The sequence below is a fragment of the Oncorhynchus tshawytscha genome, linkage group LG30 (assembly GCF_018296145.1).
Source record: "Oncorhynchus tshawytscha isolate Ot180627B linkage group LG30, Otsh_v2.0, whole genome shotgun sequence".
NCBI lineage: Eukaryota > Metazoa > Chordata > Actinopteri > Salmoniformes > Salmonidae > Oncorhynchus > Oncorhynchus tshawytscha.
The window spans coordinates 21,805,186-21,822,213 of record NC_056458.1 but is presented as its reverse complement, the minus strand read 5'-3'; the positions used below and the strand labels follow the sequence as shown (position 1 = coordinate 21,822,213).

The window sequence follows — 17,028 nt, the reverse complement described above, 5'->3', positions numbered from 1 at the left end:
CTTTACAGATACACACGCTTCTCAGATACACGCTTTACAGATACACACGCTTTACAGATACACACTTTACAGATACACACTTTACAGATACACACTTCACAGATACACATTTCACAGATACACACGCTTAACAGATACACATTTCACAGATACACACGCTTAACAGATACACATTTCACAGATACACACGCTTCAGATACACACACTTTACAGATACACACGCTTCACAGATACACACGCTTCTCAGATACACACTTTACAGATATACACATGCTTTACAGATACACACTTCACAGATACACATGCTTAACAGATACACACTTTACAGATACACACGCTTCACAGATACACACTTTACAGAAACACATGCTTAACAGATACACATTTCACAGATACACACTTCACAGATACACACTTTACAGATACACACGCTTCACAGATACACACTTTACAGATACACAAACTTTACAGATACACATGCTTCTCAGATACACACTTTACAGGTACACAAACTTTACAGATACACACGCTTCTCAGATTCACACTTTACAGATATACACGCTTCTCAGATACACACTTTACAGATACACACTTTACAGATACACACGCTTCTCAGATACACACTTTACAGATACACACGCTTCTCAGATACACACTTTACAGATACACACGCTTCACAGATACACACTTTACAGATACACACGCTTCACAGATACACACTTTACAGATACACACTTTACAGATACACACTTCACAGATACACACGCTTCACAGATACACACATTTCACTTACACACTTTACAGATACACACTTCACAGATACACACTTTACAGATACACACATTTCACAGATGCACACATTTCACAGATACACACATTTCACTTACACGCTTCACAGATACACACATTTCACTTACACACTTTACAGATACACACGCTTCTCAGACACACACGCTTCTCAGATACACATGCTTCTCAGATACACACTTTACAGATACACACGCTTCACAGATACACACTTTACAGATACACACGCTTCTCAGATACACACTTTACAGATATACACGCTTCTCAGATACACACTTTACAGATACACACGCTTTACAGATACACACTTTACAGATATACACGCTTCTCAGATACACACTTTACAGATACACACGCTTTACAGATACACACTTTACAGATACACACACTTTACAGATACACACTTTACAGATACACATGCTTCTCAGATACACACGCTTCACAGATACACACTATACAGATACACACTTTACAGATACACGCGCTTTACAGATACACACGCTTCTCAGATACACGCTTTACAGATACACACGCTTCTCAGATACACACGCATCACAGATACACACGCTTCTCAGATACACACGCTTCTCAGATACACACTTTACAGATACACACGCTTCTCCGATACACACGCTTTACAGATACACACGCTTTACAGATACACACGCTTCTCAGATACACACGCTTAACAGATACACGTTTCACAGATACACACTTCACAGATACACACGCTTCTCAGATACACACTTAACAGATTCGCACACTTCACAGATACACACTTCACAGATACACGCGCTTCTCAGATACACACGCTTCACAGATACACGCGCTTCACAGATACTCGCGCTTCTCAGATACTCACGCTTCTCAGATACACATTTCACAAATACACACTTGACAGATTCATACACTTCACAGATACATATTTCACAGATACACACTTCACAGATACACACGCTAGACAGATACACACTTCAGATATATGTTTTTTACAGTAACACTTACTAGGTCTGTATATTCCGCCCCATATGGGTCAACCGACTGACGCTTCGTTGCTGCTGCCACGTCATTTCAGTATTAGTTCTATGAGTGTAGTGTCACCCAAGGGGCCATGGGGAGGAGATGTTTTCAGACTGCACTGTGAATGGAAAGCACTACCGATGTTTTCTGAAGTCTCCAAGTTCTTTGCTTTTGGCGCACTTTGTCACAGGTGCAGCTCTCAGTGTGTGTGTGTGTGTGTGTGTGTGTGTGTGTGTGTGTGTGTGTGTGTGTGTGTGTGTGTGTGTGTGTGTGTGTGTGTAACGGTTTCTTGTCCCCAGCTTTCGTTTCGGGTTCTTTGATGTTTCAGTAGGGGAGTTTTGACCCACCTTTTAGCTCTAGGCCTCAACCCCTTTGTCCCATGCCTCCCCCTGTTTTACCACAACATGCAGGAGGTTTCTCTGTCGTCTCTCGCCCCTTATCCCTTATAACTCACAACTCATTAGTAAATCCCCCTATCTGAATCATATTGAAGGAATGGCAGGAAGGTAAAGGAGACAGGCAGGCAATGCAAATTACGTTTCAATCTTACAGAGAAAGACAGAGGAGTTGCCATAACCATTCATATAAGTACTTTTAAGCAAAGGCTTATACCATGGTTTTATATATGATCTATTTCCATAAGAGTTCTTCCCTCTTTTAATGCAAATGTTGCCAGGGCTCTCCCTGAAATCTTCCGTTGAGTCATAAATTCCAACAACTGACCTCCCACTCGTCTCTCTCTCTCTCTCCGTCTCTCTCTCAGGGTCCACACATAGCATCAGTGACCCTGGCAGCATATGAATGTGGTTCGGTGGATTTCCCGGAACCCCCCTACCCCGAGCAGATCATCTGCCCCCAGGAAGAGGTGTTGTTGGGGGGGACAGAGGCTGTGGCCCAAGCGGGTGTGGAGGGCTTGGCGGGGGTGGCAGCAGCTGTACAGGGAAGCATCTCCCTCTGGACCATTGTCTCCAAGGTCCGCTTAGAGGCCTGCATGTGGGTGAGTCTATTCTACATACAGTCTGTACAGAGTCAACACACAGTCAACTGCACAGCCCATGACACATAGTCGAGACATGCAATCTACAAACAGTCAACGCACACAGACGACATGCACAGTCTCCTACAAAGTAGTTTACACAGTCTTTTACACACAGTGCATATGCCCCTCAACTGTGGTTTAACTATCTGTATTGGTACATGTCAGGTTCACTGGCACAAATGCTTTATGATCAGTAAGCCTCAAAGAGTTAGAAGTAAAATTACATTGACTGTAGGTCAAGATTATTTCTAAAACATGTGATTGCTAAGTGAGATATCATTGACAATTCAGTACAATAATACCCACTGATGGTTTGGAAAACCCCAGCCTTTTACGGTGAATTTCCCCTTAACACTGCTGGTGGTTTCACACCTCTAACCAAACATAGCCATGTGGTTAGGTACTGGGGACATGATACTGACAGTTTGTAATCCTTCACCGCTGTCACGCACACACACCACTGTCACACCACTATCACACACAGTTCTGTAGCTAGAGCCAGCCCTGGCACAGGTAGACGTTAACCCTTCACCAGATACTTTGGTTGCATTCTGACTCTGGTGGCTATGGTAACCACTACAATGACTCAGCCTTGACATAGAGTTGTCATGGTACTACCACCACCATGCTCTGCGTCAAAAGCCTATCAACCCTCACACCTCTATTTATTTGAACCTTTATTTAGGCAAGTCAGTTAAGAACAAATTCTTACTTACAATGACGGCCGACCCCGGCCAAACCCTAACGACGCTGGGCCAATTGTGCATCTCCCTATGGGACTCCCAATCACGGACGGTTGTGATATAGCCTGGAATCTAACCAGGGTCTGTAGTGACACCACTAGCACTGAGATGCAGTGCCTTGGACCGCTGCGTCACTCGGGAGCCCACCTCTAACTGGTAACTGCCTGTATCAGCTTCCCAATGATGACCAGCACTTCTCTTCCTGGATTCTCAGCATTCACGGCTCTTTTACAGACAGTCGGGCAGTGTCAGGCCCTTTTCTCAGAGCTTCCCTCTCAGTGTGAAACTGTCTCTACTGAAAAACACAGATGGTTAACAGAGAAGTCTGAGAAGAGAGAACTCAACTCTATGACCTGTGGTGAACTTGGGATTTTTATGTTCCTCTAAACTGACCGAAAATGAGAAGTGGAGGATGTTATCTCACTCTTGTTTATTCACATTGCACATGTTACTGGCTGTGGGGAACAGAGTACCTCTACTTCTACTACTTTAGTACTGCTGCTGCTGGGGCCCTTTCCCTGGAACAGAGTGAGTGAGTGAGTGAGTGAGTGAGTGAGTGAGTGAGTGAGTGAGTGAGTGAGTGAGTGAGTGAGTGAGTGAGTGAGTGAGTGAGTGAGTGAGTGAGTGAGTGAGGGAGGAAGGAAGGGAGGGAGAGGAGGGAGGGAGAGGAGGGAAGGAGTGAAGGAGGGAGGGAGTGTAGGTCAGGTGTATTCTACCACCATAGTTTTAGTTACACCAGGATAAGTGTGATTTTCCCATTCCTTTTCTATTTTACCAGGGACTCTGATTTCAGTGGAGCAGATTCAAGGTTTCTTTAGTTGGCACGTCGTGCCCATACCAAAGAGTAATTATGTGGTAAGGGCGGAGCTGTGTGTGTGCCAGCTAGGGGTATGCCATACGATCCCCTGGCCTCGCCCCCCAGATGTTGGCACAGCCCATAATGCTGCAACACCTGCTGTGCCCACTTGATGCTCACGGCATTAAAGCCCAAAAAGCTACACCATTCACCCCACCCTTCTCTGGCACCAGTAGCCCTTCTTATGATATTACCCCCTCGCTCTGCCCTCTGGCCCTCACCTCTCCCTCTCTCCTCTAGCCCTCCCCTCTCTCCTCTGGCCCTCCCCTCTCCCTCTCCCCTCTGGCCCTCCCCTCTCCTTCTCCCCTCTGGCCCTACCCTCTCCCTCTCTCCTCTGGCCCTCCCCTCTCCCTCTCCCTCTCTCCTCTGGCCCTCCCCTCTCCCCTCTCTCCTCTGGCCCTCCCCTCTCCCCTCTCCCCTCTCTCCTCTGGCCCTCTCCCTCTCCCCTCTGGCCCTCCCCTCTGGCCCTCTCCTCTCCCTCTCCCCTCTGGCCCTCCCCTCTCCCTCTCTCTCTGGCCCTCCCCTCTCCCCTCTGGCACTCACCTCTCTCCTCTGGCCCTCCCCTCTCCTCTGGCCCTCCCCTCTCTCCTCTGGCCCTCCCCTCTCTCCTCTGGCCCTCCCCTCTCCCTCTCCCCTCTGGCCCTCCCCTCCCTCTCTCCTCTGGCCCTCTCCCTCTCTCCTCTGGCCCTCCCTCTTGCCCTCCCTTCTGGCCCTCCCTCTGGCCCTCCCCTCTCCCTCTCCCCTCTGGCCCTCCCCTCTCCCTCTCCCCTCTGGCCCTCCCCTCTCATCCTCCCCTCTGGCCCTCCCCTCTCCCCTCTGGCCCTCCCCTCTCCCTCTCCCCTCTGGCCCTCCCCTCTGGCCTTCTCCTCTGGCCCTCCCCTCCCCCTCCTTCTCGCCCTCCCCTCTCTGTGTCACCCCTTCCACCGCTGCAGCGTCTAAGTGGTCCACTTCAAAAACATGGCGCAGGTGGCTGCAGTCTGGCACACACGCAAACACACACACGCAAACACACACACACAAACACACACCCACACAAACACACACACACGCAACCACACACACGCAACCACACACAAACACACACACAAATACACACACAAACACACACACAAATACACACACAAACACACACACACACACCCACACAAACACACACACACACACAAACACAATAGTGCAGTGAATAGAACAGCTGCCCTGGAGATTAGGGCACGTCTGCATTATGAGCAAACTGGCAGGGTTCATCAAAGACTGCTGTGTTGACATGGAACAGGATGTCCAGCTTAAGTATCCCATCACCCCTCCCTCCCTCCCTCACCCATCCATCCCCTCTCTCCCTCCCTCACCCTCCTCCCTCCCTCCCTCACTCACCCTAACCCTCCCTTCTCCCACCTCCCTCACCCACCCCCTCCCTCCCTCACCCTCCTCCCTCCCTCACCCTAACCCTCCCTTCTCCCACCTCCCTCCCTCACCCACCCACCTCCCTCCCTCACCCTCCTCCCTCCCTCACCCTAACCCTCCCTTCTCCCACCTCCCTCACCCACCTCACTGCATAACCTCCCTCCTTTCCTCACCCCCCTCACCCCACCCCTTCTTACAAGTTTTTCTGTGCCTGAAAACATTACCATAATGAGCTATGAGCAATTCCAAAGCACTCGTTTTCTCTGCAGGTTTTTCATTGTGTTAATTAAGTCTGTTGCTCTGCGCTCCCTCCTCATCCTCGTGTTCCTGGAGGAATGAACCCACTGAACCTGCCTGGGATGAGGATTTATTTCACTCAAATCTCTTCCGTCTTTCTTCACAATTTGGCGAGTGATACCGTCTTATAATTGAAAGCTATTTAGGATGTTGGATATTGATATAGTTTGATCCAAACTAATAACACCCTAATTGACCCAACAAATTGAAAATATATGTGTATTGTATTATACTTGTATTGTGAAAGGTTGTGTGTGTGTGTGTGTGTGTGTGTGTGTGTGTGTGTGTGTGTGTGTGTGTGTGTGTGTGTGTGTGTGGGAGCAGGCACAGCCATCGGGGGAGCTGCCCCCTACTTCATGGCGCGGGCAGCGAGGCTGTCTGGAGAAGAGCCTGATGATGAAGACTATGAAGAGTTTGGAGAGTTGCTGGAGCAGGCAGAGACTCCACAGGTAAGCCTCTATCTCTCTCCTCTTTCTCTATCACTCCTCTCTCTCTATCTCATCCCCCCCCCCTCTCTCGTCTCTGACAGAGACAGGTGGCACACAGCCTTTCCATCTCTCCTCCTGACTTCCCTCTCCAACTCTGCTTTCTCTCCTCCCTCTTCTTCTCACTACTCATGCTCTACCTGTCACTACTGTCCTCCAGGTCTCACTCTGTTTTCTTCTGCCTTCTCACCTCTCCTCATCTAGCAACCTTTTGTGCAACTTTGTTGTATCCATGTGTCATACCAGCGGAAACCTCTTGGATGTGTATGCGCACGCACAAACACACACACAGAGCGGAGTGGTGCGAGTTGAGCCCTGACGGAGAGATGGCTAAAGTTCATCTCATTCATTCCCTACAAGCCCGTTCCCTTCTCTCTCACACACACACGCACACACACGCATTAGCTAACCCATTCCCAGTTCCCTACCTCTGAAGCAGACTGAAGCAGTCATGTGTTTCTGCTTTTTACAATGCTCTGCTCGGTCTAAGTGTGTAGCAATGCCATCAAGGGCACAGCCATTGTTTTCAAGGTGCCTGCATTGGCTTTTGTAATACCATGACAAACAGTATTTTCATTTCTAAATAGGCTCGACAAGTACTTTGACCATGACAACTCATAGTAAATATTATTTTCCTCCGTGAATGAAAGAATAGACAAGATGTCAGTTGCTTTGTCCCTCCATAATCTTAGCCGGTCTTCTCTGACTTTAATCCTAAGGATTGTATTTCACAATGTCATTCAATGTCATGAGCGTTCCAGCGCAATACAGGTCAAACAATGGAGGCAGGCAGGAAAACGGTTTGGAGAAGCCAGTGCCAAAAAATGACCCGATTCTCCTTCATGTTTGAAAATAGCCAAAGGTTTGTTCTATTCCAATTTAAATCAGACATTTGGGTCAACTAGTGGTTGACATGACTTGAGGGGCTTTAAGGGTTCATTAAGTAGTGATTTAATGAGTCGTTATACTGCGAGCTATTGATAGTACTCTGAGCACTGTCTGCTCTTAATAGATAGACTCACACTATAAGCTCACACTCTGTACAAAACTGTACATTAATTACTTTCTGCCGATATAACCAAAAAAGACATTGGCGTTCAACATCAGGCACATTGACATATGTGTTTTCATCCGGTGGGTCAGCAGGGTGTGACAGGCACTGGTGGTTTGATAGTGGGTGAGTGCTCCCTGGCACCGTAGTGATGGGGGTACCTACTGTCATGTTTAGTTTATCACTCATACCATGGGCATCTGCAGATGGCACAGTCTCCAGCCTCCCTTGGCCCTCAGACCACATGTGTGAGTCTGGAGCTCTGACATCATTCGACACACTGATAAAGTCCCGCTCGGCTCTCCACCAAAACGAACAAACGAAGACGAAGAGCGAGGGAGCGGGAGAGAGCAGAGGAAAAGAGAGGGGACGTGTGAGAGAAAGACAGATGCCCCGTTGTGGAGAGTCATATTTTGTCCGTCGACCCATTAATCTTGTCCGCTCTTCGTTATTGTTGTTTCTTCTTCTTTTTCTCCGCTGTAACTTTGACGTGTCCGAGGCATCAGCTTGTTGGTTGTTTGTTTTCGCATCCTCAGAAAGGTTGAACAAGTGTCACCGACCACAGAGCTGCTGGGTCTGAATTAGTGCTCTGAGGCTCTTTCACTCTCCCTCTACTGCTCTCTCTCTTTATCTCTGTCACACACTCTCTATTTCTGACGATATCCCTCCCACCCTCCCTTTCTCTCTCTCCCTTTCTCTCTCTCTCTCTCTCTCTCTCTCTCTCCCCCTCCCTTTCTCCCTTTCTCTCTCCCTTTCTCTCTCTCTCTCTCTCCCTCCCTTTCTCCCTTTCTCTCTCCCTTTCTCTCTCTCTCTCTCTCCCTCTCTCTCTCTCTCTCTCTCTCCCTCCCTTTCTCTCTCTCTCTCTCTCCCTCCCTTTCTCTCTCTCTCTCTCTCTCTCTCTCTCTCTCTCTCTCTCTCTCTCCTCTCTCTCTTTCTCTCTGTCTCTTTCTGCTGACATCTTTACAGTGTGGTCTGGTCACCGGGTGTGTGTGTGGACAGCATCTGGCAGTAGGTTGCTCACACCAGGAGAGTTTGCTGAGCTGCAGGAGTCGGAAGCCTTATTTTCCTTTCTTCTCTCTCCTTCTGTCACCTACAACGAGGGTGGATTGTTTCACTGGCCGAGAGAGAGAGAGAGAGAGGGAGACCGCTTATTGCATTGCATGCTTGTTATACTGTACATTCGTAAAGGAAGACATCACAGCGATTATGGACATCTCGTTGCGGTGGATTTATATTGCATCGTTATTCTCTGTTATTTTAACCAAGATTAGAAAAGTGATTATAGAAAATAGAGATGTGATTGAATAGTAACATGGGAGAGTTTGTGATCGGATGTGTCTTTGGGCTCCACGGCAGGTTGGAGATGCTGACTCTCTTCTCTCTTACTCTGAGATTATAGGGGTGTCAATGTGCCAGGAGCTTGACGTAAACCCAGTGGCATTTCTCAGAACGCGCACGTGCCAACTTCCTGCCGCAAGCAGGCGCACATGAGTGACGGCAGAAGAACACAGCCCCCCTTCAAGACCTTATTCAAGAATGATAGTCATGACTTTACTAAGCAGGTCCAGACGCTGATGTCATGAACATTTGCATTTAAAAAAATTTTTTTGAACATTTGGATGATACTTATGTTCTGAAAATGAATCCTGGAATCCTCTCTAGATGAACAACGTCCAAAAAGTGGCATGGTGATTCAGTGGTTTCCCTCAAGTGCTTTATGTTTTTGGCCGGCATGGAAGTAGTTAACCAGCACTGTGAATTCTTGATTGCCAACTCCCAGGATTGTATCTCCTGTATCCTGAATAAGAGCCGTCTGCGCTGCGCTGGGCTGGGCTGGGCTGGGCGTGTGCCCTCCCCCCTGCCTCCCCCCTGGCCTACTACACTCCACTCAAAGGCTTTCTGTGCTGTGGTTTGCCCAGCCCCGTCACATGACTTCTCTGAAAGTGCCCTCTCCCTCCTCCTCCCCTTTATTTCCAGTAAACTGTTTGAAAGGAGGGGGTGAGTCAGAGTAAAACCAGCTTCCCTTCAACCACAGCTTGTTAAAGAATTTGTCAACGTGGACTCGGGGGCACTTTTTTTGTCTCGATAGATTTGAATTTTGTAGAAGGGACTATGGGGCTGGGGTTGGGTTGCGTCAGGAGCCTTAACCACTCTGCTTCCTGTGTGTGTGTGTGTGTGTTTGTGTGTGTGTGTGTCTCTGTGTGTGTGTGAATGAAGGGAATGGGCTTGTGGGGAGTTAATGAGATGAACTTTCGCCATCTCTCCGTCAGGGATCAACCCGCGCCGCTCCACTCTGGAGATGTGTCCTCCTTTCTGTGTGTGTGAACGAGTTTCATTCAGGAAAAAGAGAGAGAAAAAAACAGTGCATGGGTGTTGATTTTTCCTTAACTGACACTTAACTTTTCCAGATGCACATTGCTTTGTCGTCTGCCTATTTTGGATGGTTTTCAACTCCTTACTTCCACCACGTCTATTAAAGTCTGTAGAATAGCACAATTATTAATTATCCAACCACCCACATGTTTAAACCTTTCAGTTCATCATAAAGCATACATTTATGTTCTAGAGTACATATTTGCATCAGTATAATGATGCAAATCATGCATATATTGCATAAATTGTATAAATTGATATCTGGGCAAGGTGTTATCATAAACATGGAGTGACCTGGTTTGTTTATATAAACTGTTTTTCAGAGTCCCGCAATTTAGAGTAGGGTTGCTATATCATTACATGTGAGGAGGGAAACAGTCAACTATTTCACTTTTTTCCCACTGCCTATTTGCGTCAACCTTCGTCATCTCTCTGGCAACAGTAACCATTGGTATTCAAACTATTATGCTAAACATGGTGCTCATTGGTGCCCTTTGTGTGGAAATGTTGTGGAACAGTGAATATAGAATGTGTTCAGATAGGCTCTGATAATGTAATATCCTTGTAAAAAATCTTACAACCTGGATTCCCATGTAATCACCATGGTGATTGACATTGTTTCATTACTAAGAAGTCCCCGACAGTCACTCAAACTTGGGAGACCTATTGTACCTTCAGACATTACCCTAACGAGGTCTAATATTCCATGTTTATTTGCACAACTTTAGTTGGCAAAATAAGAAGCAAACTCCACAGCGGGTGATGGGGCCACTAACTGTAATAGCCTTCACATATAAATGATAGATCAGACGTGTGAGTTTTACTTCACGCTGGAGGCATCATCTTGATGTGGGGGAATATTGGGTACAGAGTGCTGAGTAAAGAGATGGAGAGCCAAAAGCTGGAGCCATGCCCCCATGGTTTTAATGACACTGCACCCTTGACAAGATCTCCAAAATGTAATTGCTGGTAAGCCCTGCCCTGGGGGATAACGCGCTGCGCGGGGGATGGGGACGGGAGGGAGGCAGCCGTGGGTGGAAGCCTGGCCAAGATGGTGATTTTCCATCAACTGCGTACAACACACATTGTGTGGTGTCTGGATTTCTGAACACTGGTCATGTAAGATGGACAATTTTGTGGTACAGAAGGTACATACAGGAGGAGAAAAGGGGAGAGTCCCACTAGTGAATGACAATGTCACGTGTAAACACACAATATTCCCCCCCACTGGGACCTTCATTTAATTCAGTGGTGAGGTAGCTATTTTCCTTTCACTCATCCATACCAGTCAAGTGAGTGGAAATCCAGAACTCCACTAACTTTGTAAACTATACCAACGCAAATATCATATTTAATCTAATAAATGTGATTCATTGACTAAACTATGCTGATTTCCCTAACAGTTATTAGTTATTGAAGCATAAATCCCCTACTCTAGTCCTGTGGTTGTTAGGTGTTTGTGGTCAACAGACGGTCCAGAGTCGTGCAGCTGTAAACCATACACATTCCTTCCCCCAGACAACCAGCTCCGTCTCCAAGATTTAGAAAGGGGGGGAAAACGGTGAAAAAAAGAACAAAAAAACAGAATAAAGAATTTGGAACAGAAGGCTAGAATTAGAGAAGCAGGATTATCCTTGTGGAAAGCTCCTGTGATTGGATAGAATCTGAGGGAGAAATTCAAAATGTGAGCCAATCAGAGTGAATGTCAGTTGGGCCCCCCTCTTTTAGTCTACTCCCTATGTCTCCAAAATTTCCTGTGGGCCGGCTCCTGCTCTTGAAGCAATGCCACCATTACTCTACTGCTTGGTTGACCATATTAGGCATGATCTTGTCTTAATACCCTAACCTCAGTCTCCCCCCAGTCAAGTTAAACTCTCAAGTTTCAATTTACCGGTATGTGTGTGAAACAATGGTGAAAGTCCTATAAATAAAATGTTCACCCATAAAAGTAGATATTTTATGGGTGATGGTCATTGTAAATAAGCAATTTTCATCATGCATTGATGTTTAATCAATTTCTTGTAGAACATAATGATTTGGATGAGTATATTACTAATTCTAGGGGGCACCTCCTATCTGATTTGAAATTGCAGTTTCATTTTGCAAATAATTATAGCAATTGAACATAAATGTGAACTACCATTCACTAGTAATAATATGGTATAGTCATTTAAAAGCCTGCAGTTTGAGGTCTGGCCAGTTAAGAGTTGTTTATGCATCATATCAGATCTAGCCTGAGAGATGACCTAAAGGTCAGTCTACAAGTTAGTGGATGATTCCAGTCAATCCTCTAAAAGGAATGACTTGGTGCTATACAACACATTCTGTGTGCTATACAACACATTCTTTGTGCTATACAACACATTCTTTGTGCCATGCAACACATTGTTTAGAGAAGTAAAACATCCTCCTACAGCTCACAAGTCAAATGTATTCTACATTTTATATCAAAGGAAAGATGTCATCTAATGTCATTACCATTGATTAGAACATGAAAGGGATAAGGTGTTAGATATGCACTTAAACACACACATATTTAAACACATCAAGACTTCATATCAAAGTTTCAGTCATGGAGCAATCAATATCTACAGATGAGATTTTTGGAGTCCAGTCAATAAAAGTCTGGATATACATTTTGCAATATTAAATACAAATCTATACATATAAATAGACAATACCCTCAACATGATTTCACAAATTAGCCCCAGTGTGTTTTTAGATTGAATTTACATTACATTTTTTATTCCCCTTAAATTTATATACCAACCTTACAGCATTGCCATAGTTAAATATCTGTAAAACATAATCATTTGCCTAAAAACAAGACAAAATAAACACATCAGCACATGCATACAATTTGTAGTGTTATCTCTAGTGGCATTCTAATACAATCATCAGAAGTAGGACCAATTTACCATAATCATTCCAGGATAATTCCGCCATCCTTCCGTCACAGTTCCCAGAAATATTTTTAACTACATCAACTAGAGTTTAACCCTCATCTTCCCAGCATAGGTATATTGAGGAAAAATCCATGTCATTGCTTTGAAAAGAGCCTTTTGTTGAGTTGTCAGGAGAGATGGCGGGGAAAAGCTGCAGAATTACGAAGAATCTGTGAGTCATTGGAATGACCATGAAGTCTAGTCTTGCCCTCACATTCCCAATGATATTGGATTGAAAACGGCCAGTTAGTGGATGTGAATATATAATATCCCAGTATAAAAGGTGTTTGGATGAGTTTGCAGAGGGTGATTGTTCCAATTAGACAACTGACAGGACAATTAACTGTGTGCAGCACTTTTGCAGGGCTTAGAACACTTTTTTGGTTAAAAGAAATATTGATATATGAAGGAAAATAAATATTTAGATAATAGTGACTTGGAAAAATCATGTAATGCATGTCACAATATTCTTTTTAATAAATAGAAAGATGTCATGTTGCCACAATTCAATATGTTAATTGTACATTTACTTCTTAGAGAAATAGGTTTCCTTGATATAAACCATATTATTCGTTCATCAATAATCTGCTCTCTGATATATTTGTACATATAAAATGCCAGCATCCTTCTTTTCTTTATATTCATGGTTAGTGTGTTAAAAATACAAAATATAAATGAGAAGAGATGATAAAAAAGACACCTGTTTGTCCTAAACCTACAGTAAGTATATTTTCTATAGTCTTAAAATCTTGCTCCATAATCTCACATTTTACTATACTAATAGTAATGTTAAGTCTCAAAATCTCCACGAGCCTGTTTTAGTCTAATTTATTTATCATTTCAAATAGAGAAATGCATTACAACTCACAAATGACTTTCAGCACACAGCACAGCGATATTTCCTTAGAGAGGATCAATTATTAATAACGCCATTTTTTAAATAATGGAATTCCTTAGACTGTAACTCAATAGTTTTTATTGGATCACTTTGATTTGTATTGATTTTGCAAGGATCATCTCCGATTTATTTTAAGATTCGCTTCTTGTCGACAAGCCTCAAACAATTTTGAAACCTTTTTCCTAATGATACAAGTTCCCAGATAAATTATAGAATGAACAATGTTTTGGAAGTATTTTTTAGTAATGTTACTACTATGTGTTCATCTGTGAGATATTTAAAATGGGTCGGAGATCATCCTTCTATCTTTAATCACCATAGATTATTAAAAAGGTTATTGATTGCATAAATAGCTTTAGGTCTTCACTGCTGAGAAATAATTCAGTCTGCTCAAATGAACATAATATGTTACTCATTTAAAGATTCATACATTACATTGCTATGATGAAATGCGAATAAGAATTACATGGTCTGTATAGAATGATCAGTTAAATATTTGCCATTATTTATGCTCCTTTTTCAGGACTTTGCCACCAGAGCAAAACTAGCAGTGCAGAAAATGGTTCAGAGAGTTGGATTCTTTGGAATTCTCGCCTGTGCCTCTGTAAGTGAAATCATATATTAACTGTATTCTGTTGAAACATTTTAATCACCCCCATTAATGATAGGAAATACTAGAAAGTGACTTCAAGTTAAATTCAAGCCTTAAAAGAGCAATTCTATGCATCATGAAACTGTCTGTCTATTTAAAGTGAACTGCTGATTCTCAAACCAGAAGACAGAACAGATTATTAATAAAGATAAATATAAATGTAAATAAAAAGCTACGTATATTCTGTAGATCTCAGTCATTGTATTACTCATCTGTAAGATACCTCCAGTAAGTGCTAAACACCTCAAACATAGGAACATTGAACAAAAGTGTTTGTACTGAAGCATATTGAAGTATATTGAAGCATATTGGGTCCCTGCACTTTTCTATAGAATAAAGTTGTTTTCTCTATAATTGTTGTCAGTTGTTCATATTCATTTCTTATATTTAATACATATTCTCTGTTTCTCCAGATCCCAAATCCATTGTTTGACCTGGCAGGTATAACATGTGGCCATTTCCTTGTTCCCTTTTGGACCTTTTTTGGAGCAACACTAATTGGGAAAGCCATAATCAAAATGCACATTCAGGTGAGTTTACTGTATACAAGCACACATTTTTACATAGATGTCTTGCACACAGCGCTCACTTTTCTTATGTATGTTTTTGTTCTGTCAAAGAGGCTACTTATTAAGGTCTGTAGTTTGATATAACATTTTGACAAAGCCACCTTTTTTCTTATAGAATTGATAGATCAAGGCTTCTGTTTATTTTGAATATGAATATGTCAGACATGATAGTAAAACCATGAAGAGGATGAGGAGGGATCCTCCTGTACTGTACTCAACAGAGTGTAAGGAGGCCATTTTGGCCAGTGAAAGCAAGAGTCGGTCCTCCATTTTGTGAAAGAAGATGCTGCGCTCAGAGATGCGTATTTAGGTAGGGAGAAGATATTTGAATCACTTGAGTTTTTTCTGTACTGAAAGGTGAATCTGTACTGTAAAGAAGTATACAGTGATGGTTATTGTGTCAAAGTTGAATCAGTTTTCCCATGCATGCAAGGATTAAGGACTTAATCCACTTTGTGCCATGGTAGTGTCTGTATGCTTAATGGATTAGACTTTCTAACTCTTCTATAAAGTATTTTATAAAAATAAATTTAAACACCAATGGAGTAAGCTGATTTATTAGGATTTATTATCTTACTAGTAATGTTAAGTTCACTTTCTGTAGATGCGCAAGCAGTGAGGGGTGGGTGTGGGGTGGTGTCCATAGATCAAACCCTATTGTAGATAAACACTGTCTGTGATGATACAGAGAGTGGCGTGGGCAGCAGCATCATAGAGTCAATTAGGCCTAGTGTCCCTTGTGCCGATGACTGTGGCTCCACAGCCAGGCAGAATCAGAGGTGTGTCACTGTCCCCTACCTGCTTGACACGGCCAGGGCAAGCTTTACAATGATACACCAAACTGACTGGAAACGAAACCAGGCTCACCAGCATAACTGGCTGGGGTCAGCCTGGGATGTATTCAGTGAGATGAAACATCCTGTGTTGCAGATAGAAATGTAATGAATATAGCTGACACAATGCTCTATACCTGACAGATCATGTCCTCTGTAAACAATACAGTTCAATCTGAACATTCTGAACAAACCCCTGTTCTCTCAGCTTCTCCTGTTCTTTCCCCCCATTGTGTTAAATATGGAAAGAATGCAGAAAATTATATTCTATTAGATGGCACTTCTTTGTAGTTTTATGTTGACAGTATACTGTACTGTACTGTGAGTCACAGAGGTGTATAGTTGTTGAACTTGTCATGAAAGAGAGGGAATGAAGGGGCAATATGATAGACTAATGGGGAACAGGTGAACATTCTCCCTTGTGTGCCAAAGCAGGGGAACAATGCACTAGGGGGGTTTGAGAGCTGGATAACTGGGTTGTCCTGTACCTGCAGGTCAGGTGGTAAATTCAGGTTCACAATAACAATCTGTTCCTGTTAACAATGGGACATGAGTCCCCGAGGATCCAGACCTTTTCACAACGCTTGACCCTGTCATACTCTAAACTGGATCTGGTTTTCTGACGGTCCTTTGTGGTGATGTTTACTAGCTAGGTTTTGATTTGATGACTGTTTTTATGCAAACTTGCAGTGTATTCAATGTTTAAAAATGGTTCTAAAGTTTGTAATTTTCACTTTAAAAAGTCAGTCTTGATTTGCCCTAACTAAAATGTAACAGCCCCTACAAAAATGTCCATTAATTATAATCTATCTGGAACATTTTGAAATGGCTCCGTTAGGTTTAGCTGAGCGGAGACATGAGTAAATGTCCTTCCATTTAAGAAGTGGACAGTAAAAGCTCAGTTTCTGGTATTTTCATTTACCTTCAGTACCCGTGACACACAGTCTGGCCTAAACAATAGGAGAGAAGTCATCTCCTTTATGATAGCCTCCCTGACTTCCACATTCCTACTAGTTTAGTTATGGGCTCTGTGTTTCAAGGGGTTTAAACAGACATGCA

The 17,028-nt window shown here is 43.7% G+C and overlaps 1 protein-coding gene across 6 annotated transcripts in view; it reads left to right on the top strand.

Moving 5' to 3' along the window:
- The window catches only part of LOC112228585 (vacuole membrane protein 1), a 111,390-nt gene that overhangs the window by 63,633 nt on the left and 30,729 nt on the right, over nucleotides 1-17,028 (top strand). For all 6 annotated transcript variants that reach the window (XM_042309174.1, XM_042309175.1, XM_042309176.1 and 3 more), the window contains 4 exons: nucleotides 2,591-2,824; nucleotides 6,481-6,612; nucleotides 14,439-14,519; nucleotides 14,981-15,097. In XM_042309174.1, coding sequence (XP_042165108.1) covers nucleotides 2,591-2,824; nucleotides 6,481-6,612; nucleotides 14,439-14,519; nucleotides 14,981-15,097 — 564 coding nt within the window. The remainder of the gene's footprint in view (nucleotides 1-2,590; nucleotides 2,825-6,480; nucleotides 6,613-14,438; nucleotides 14,520-14,980; nucleotides 15,098-17,028) is intronic.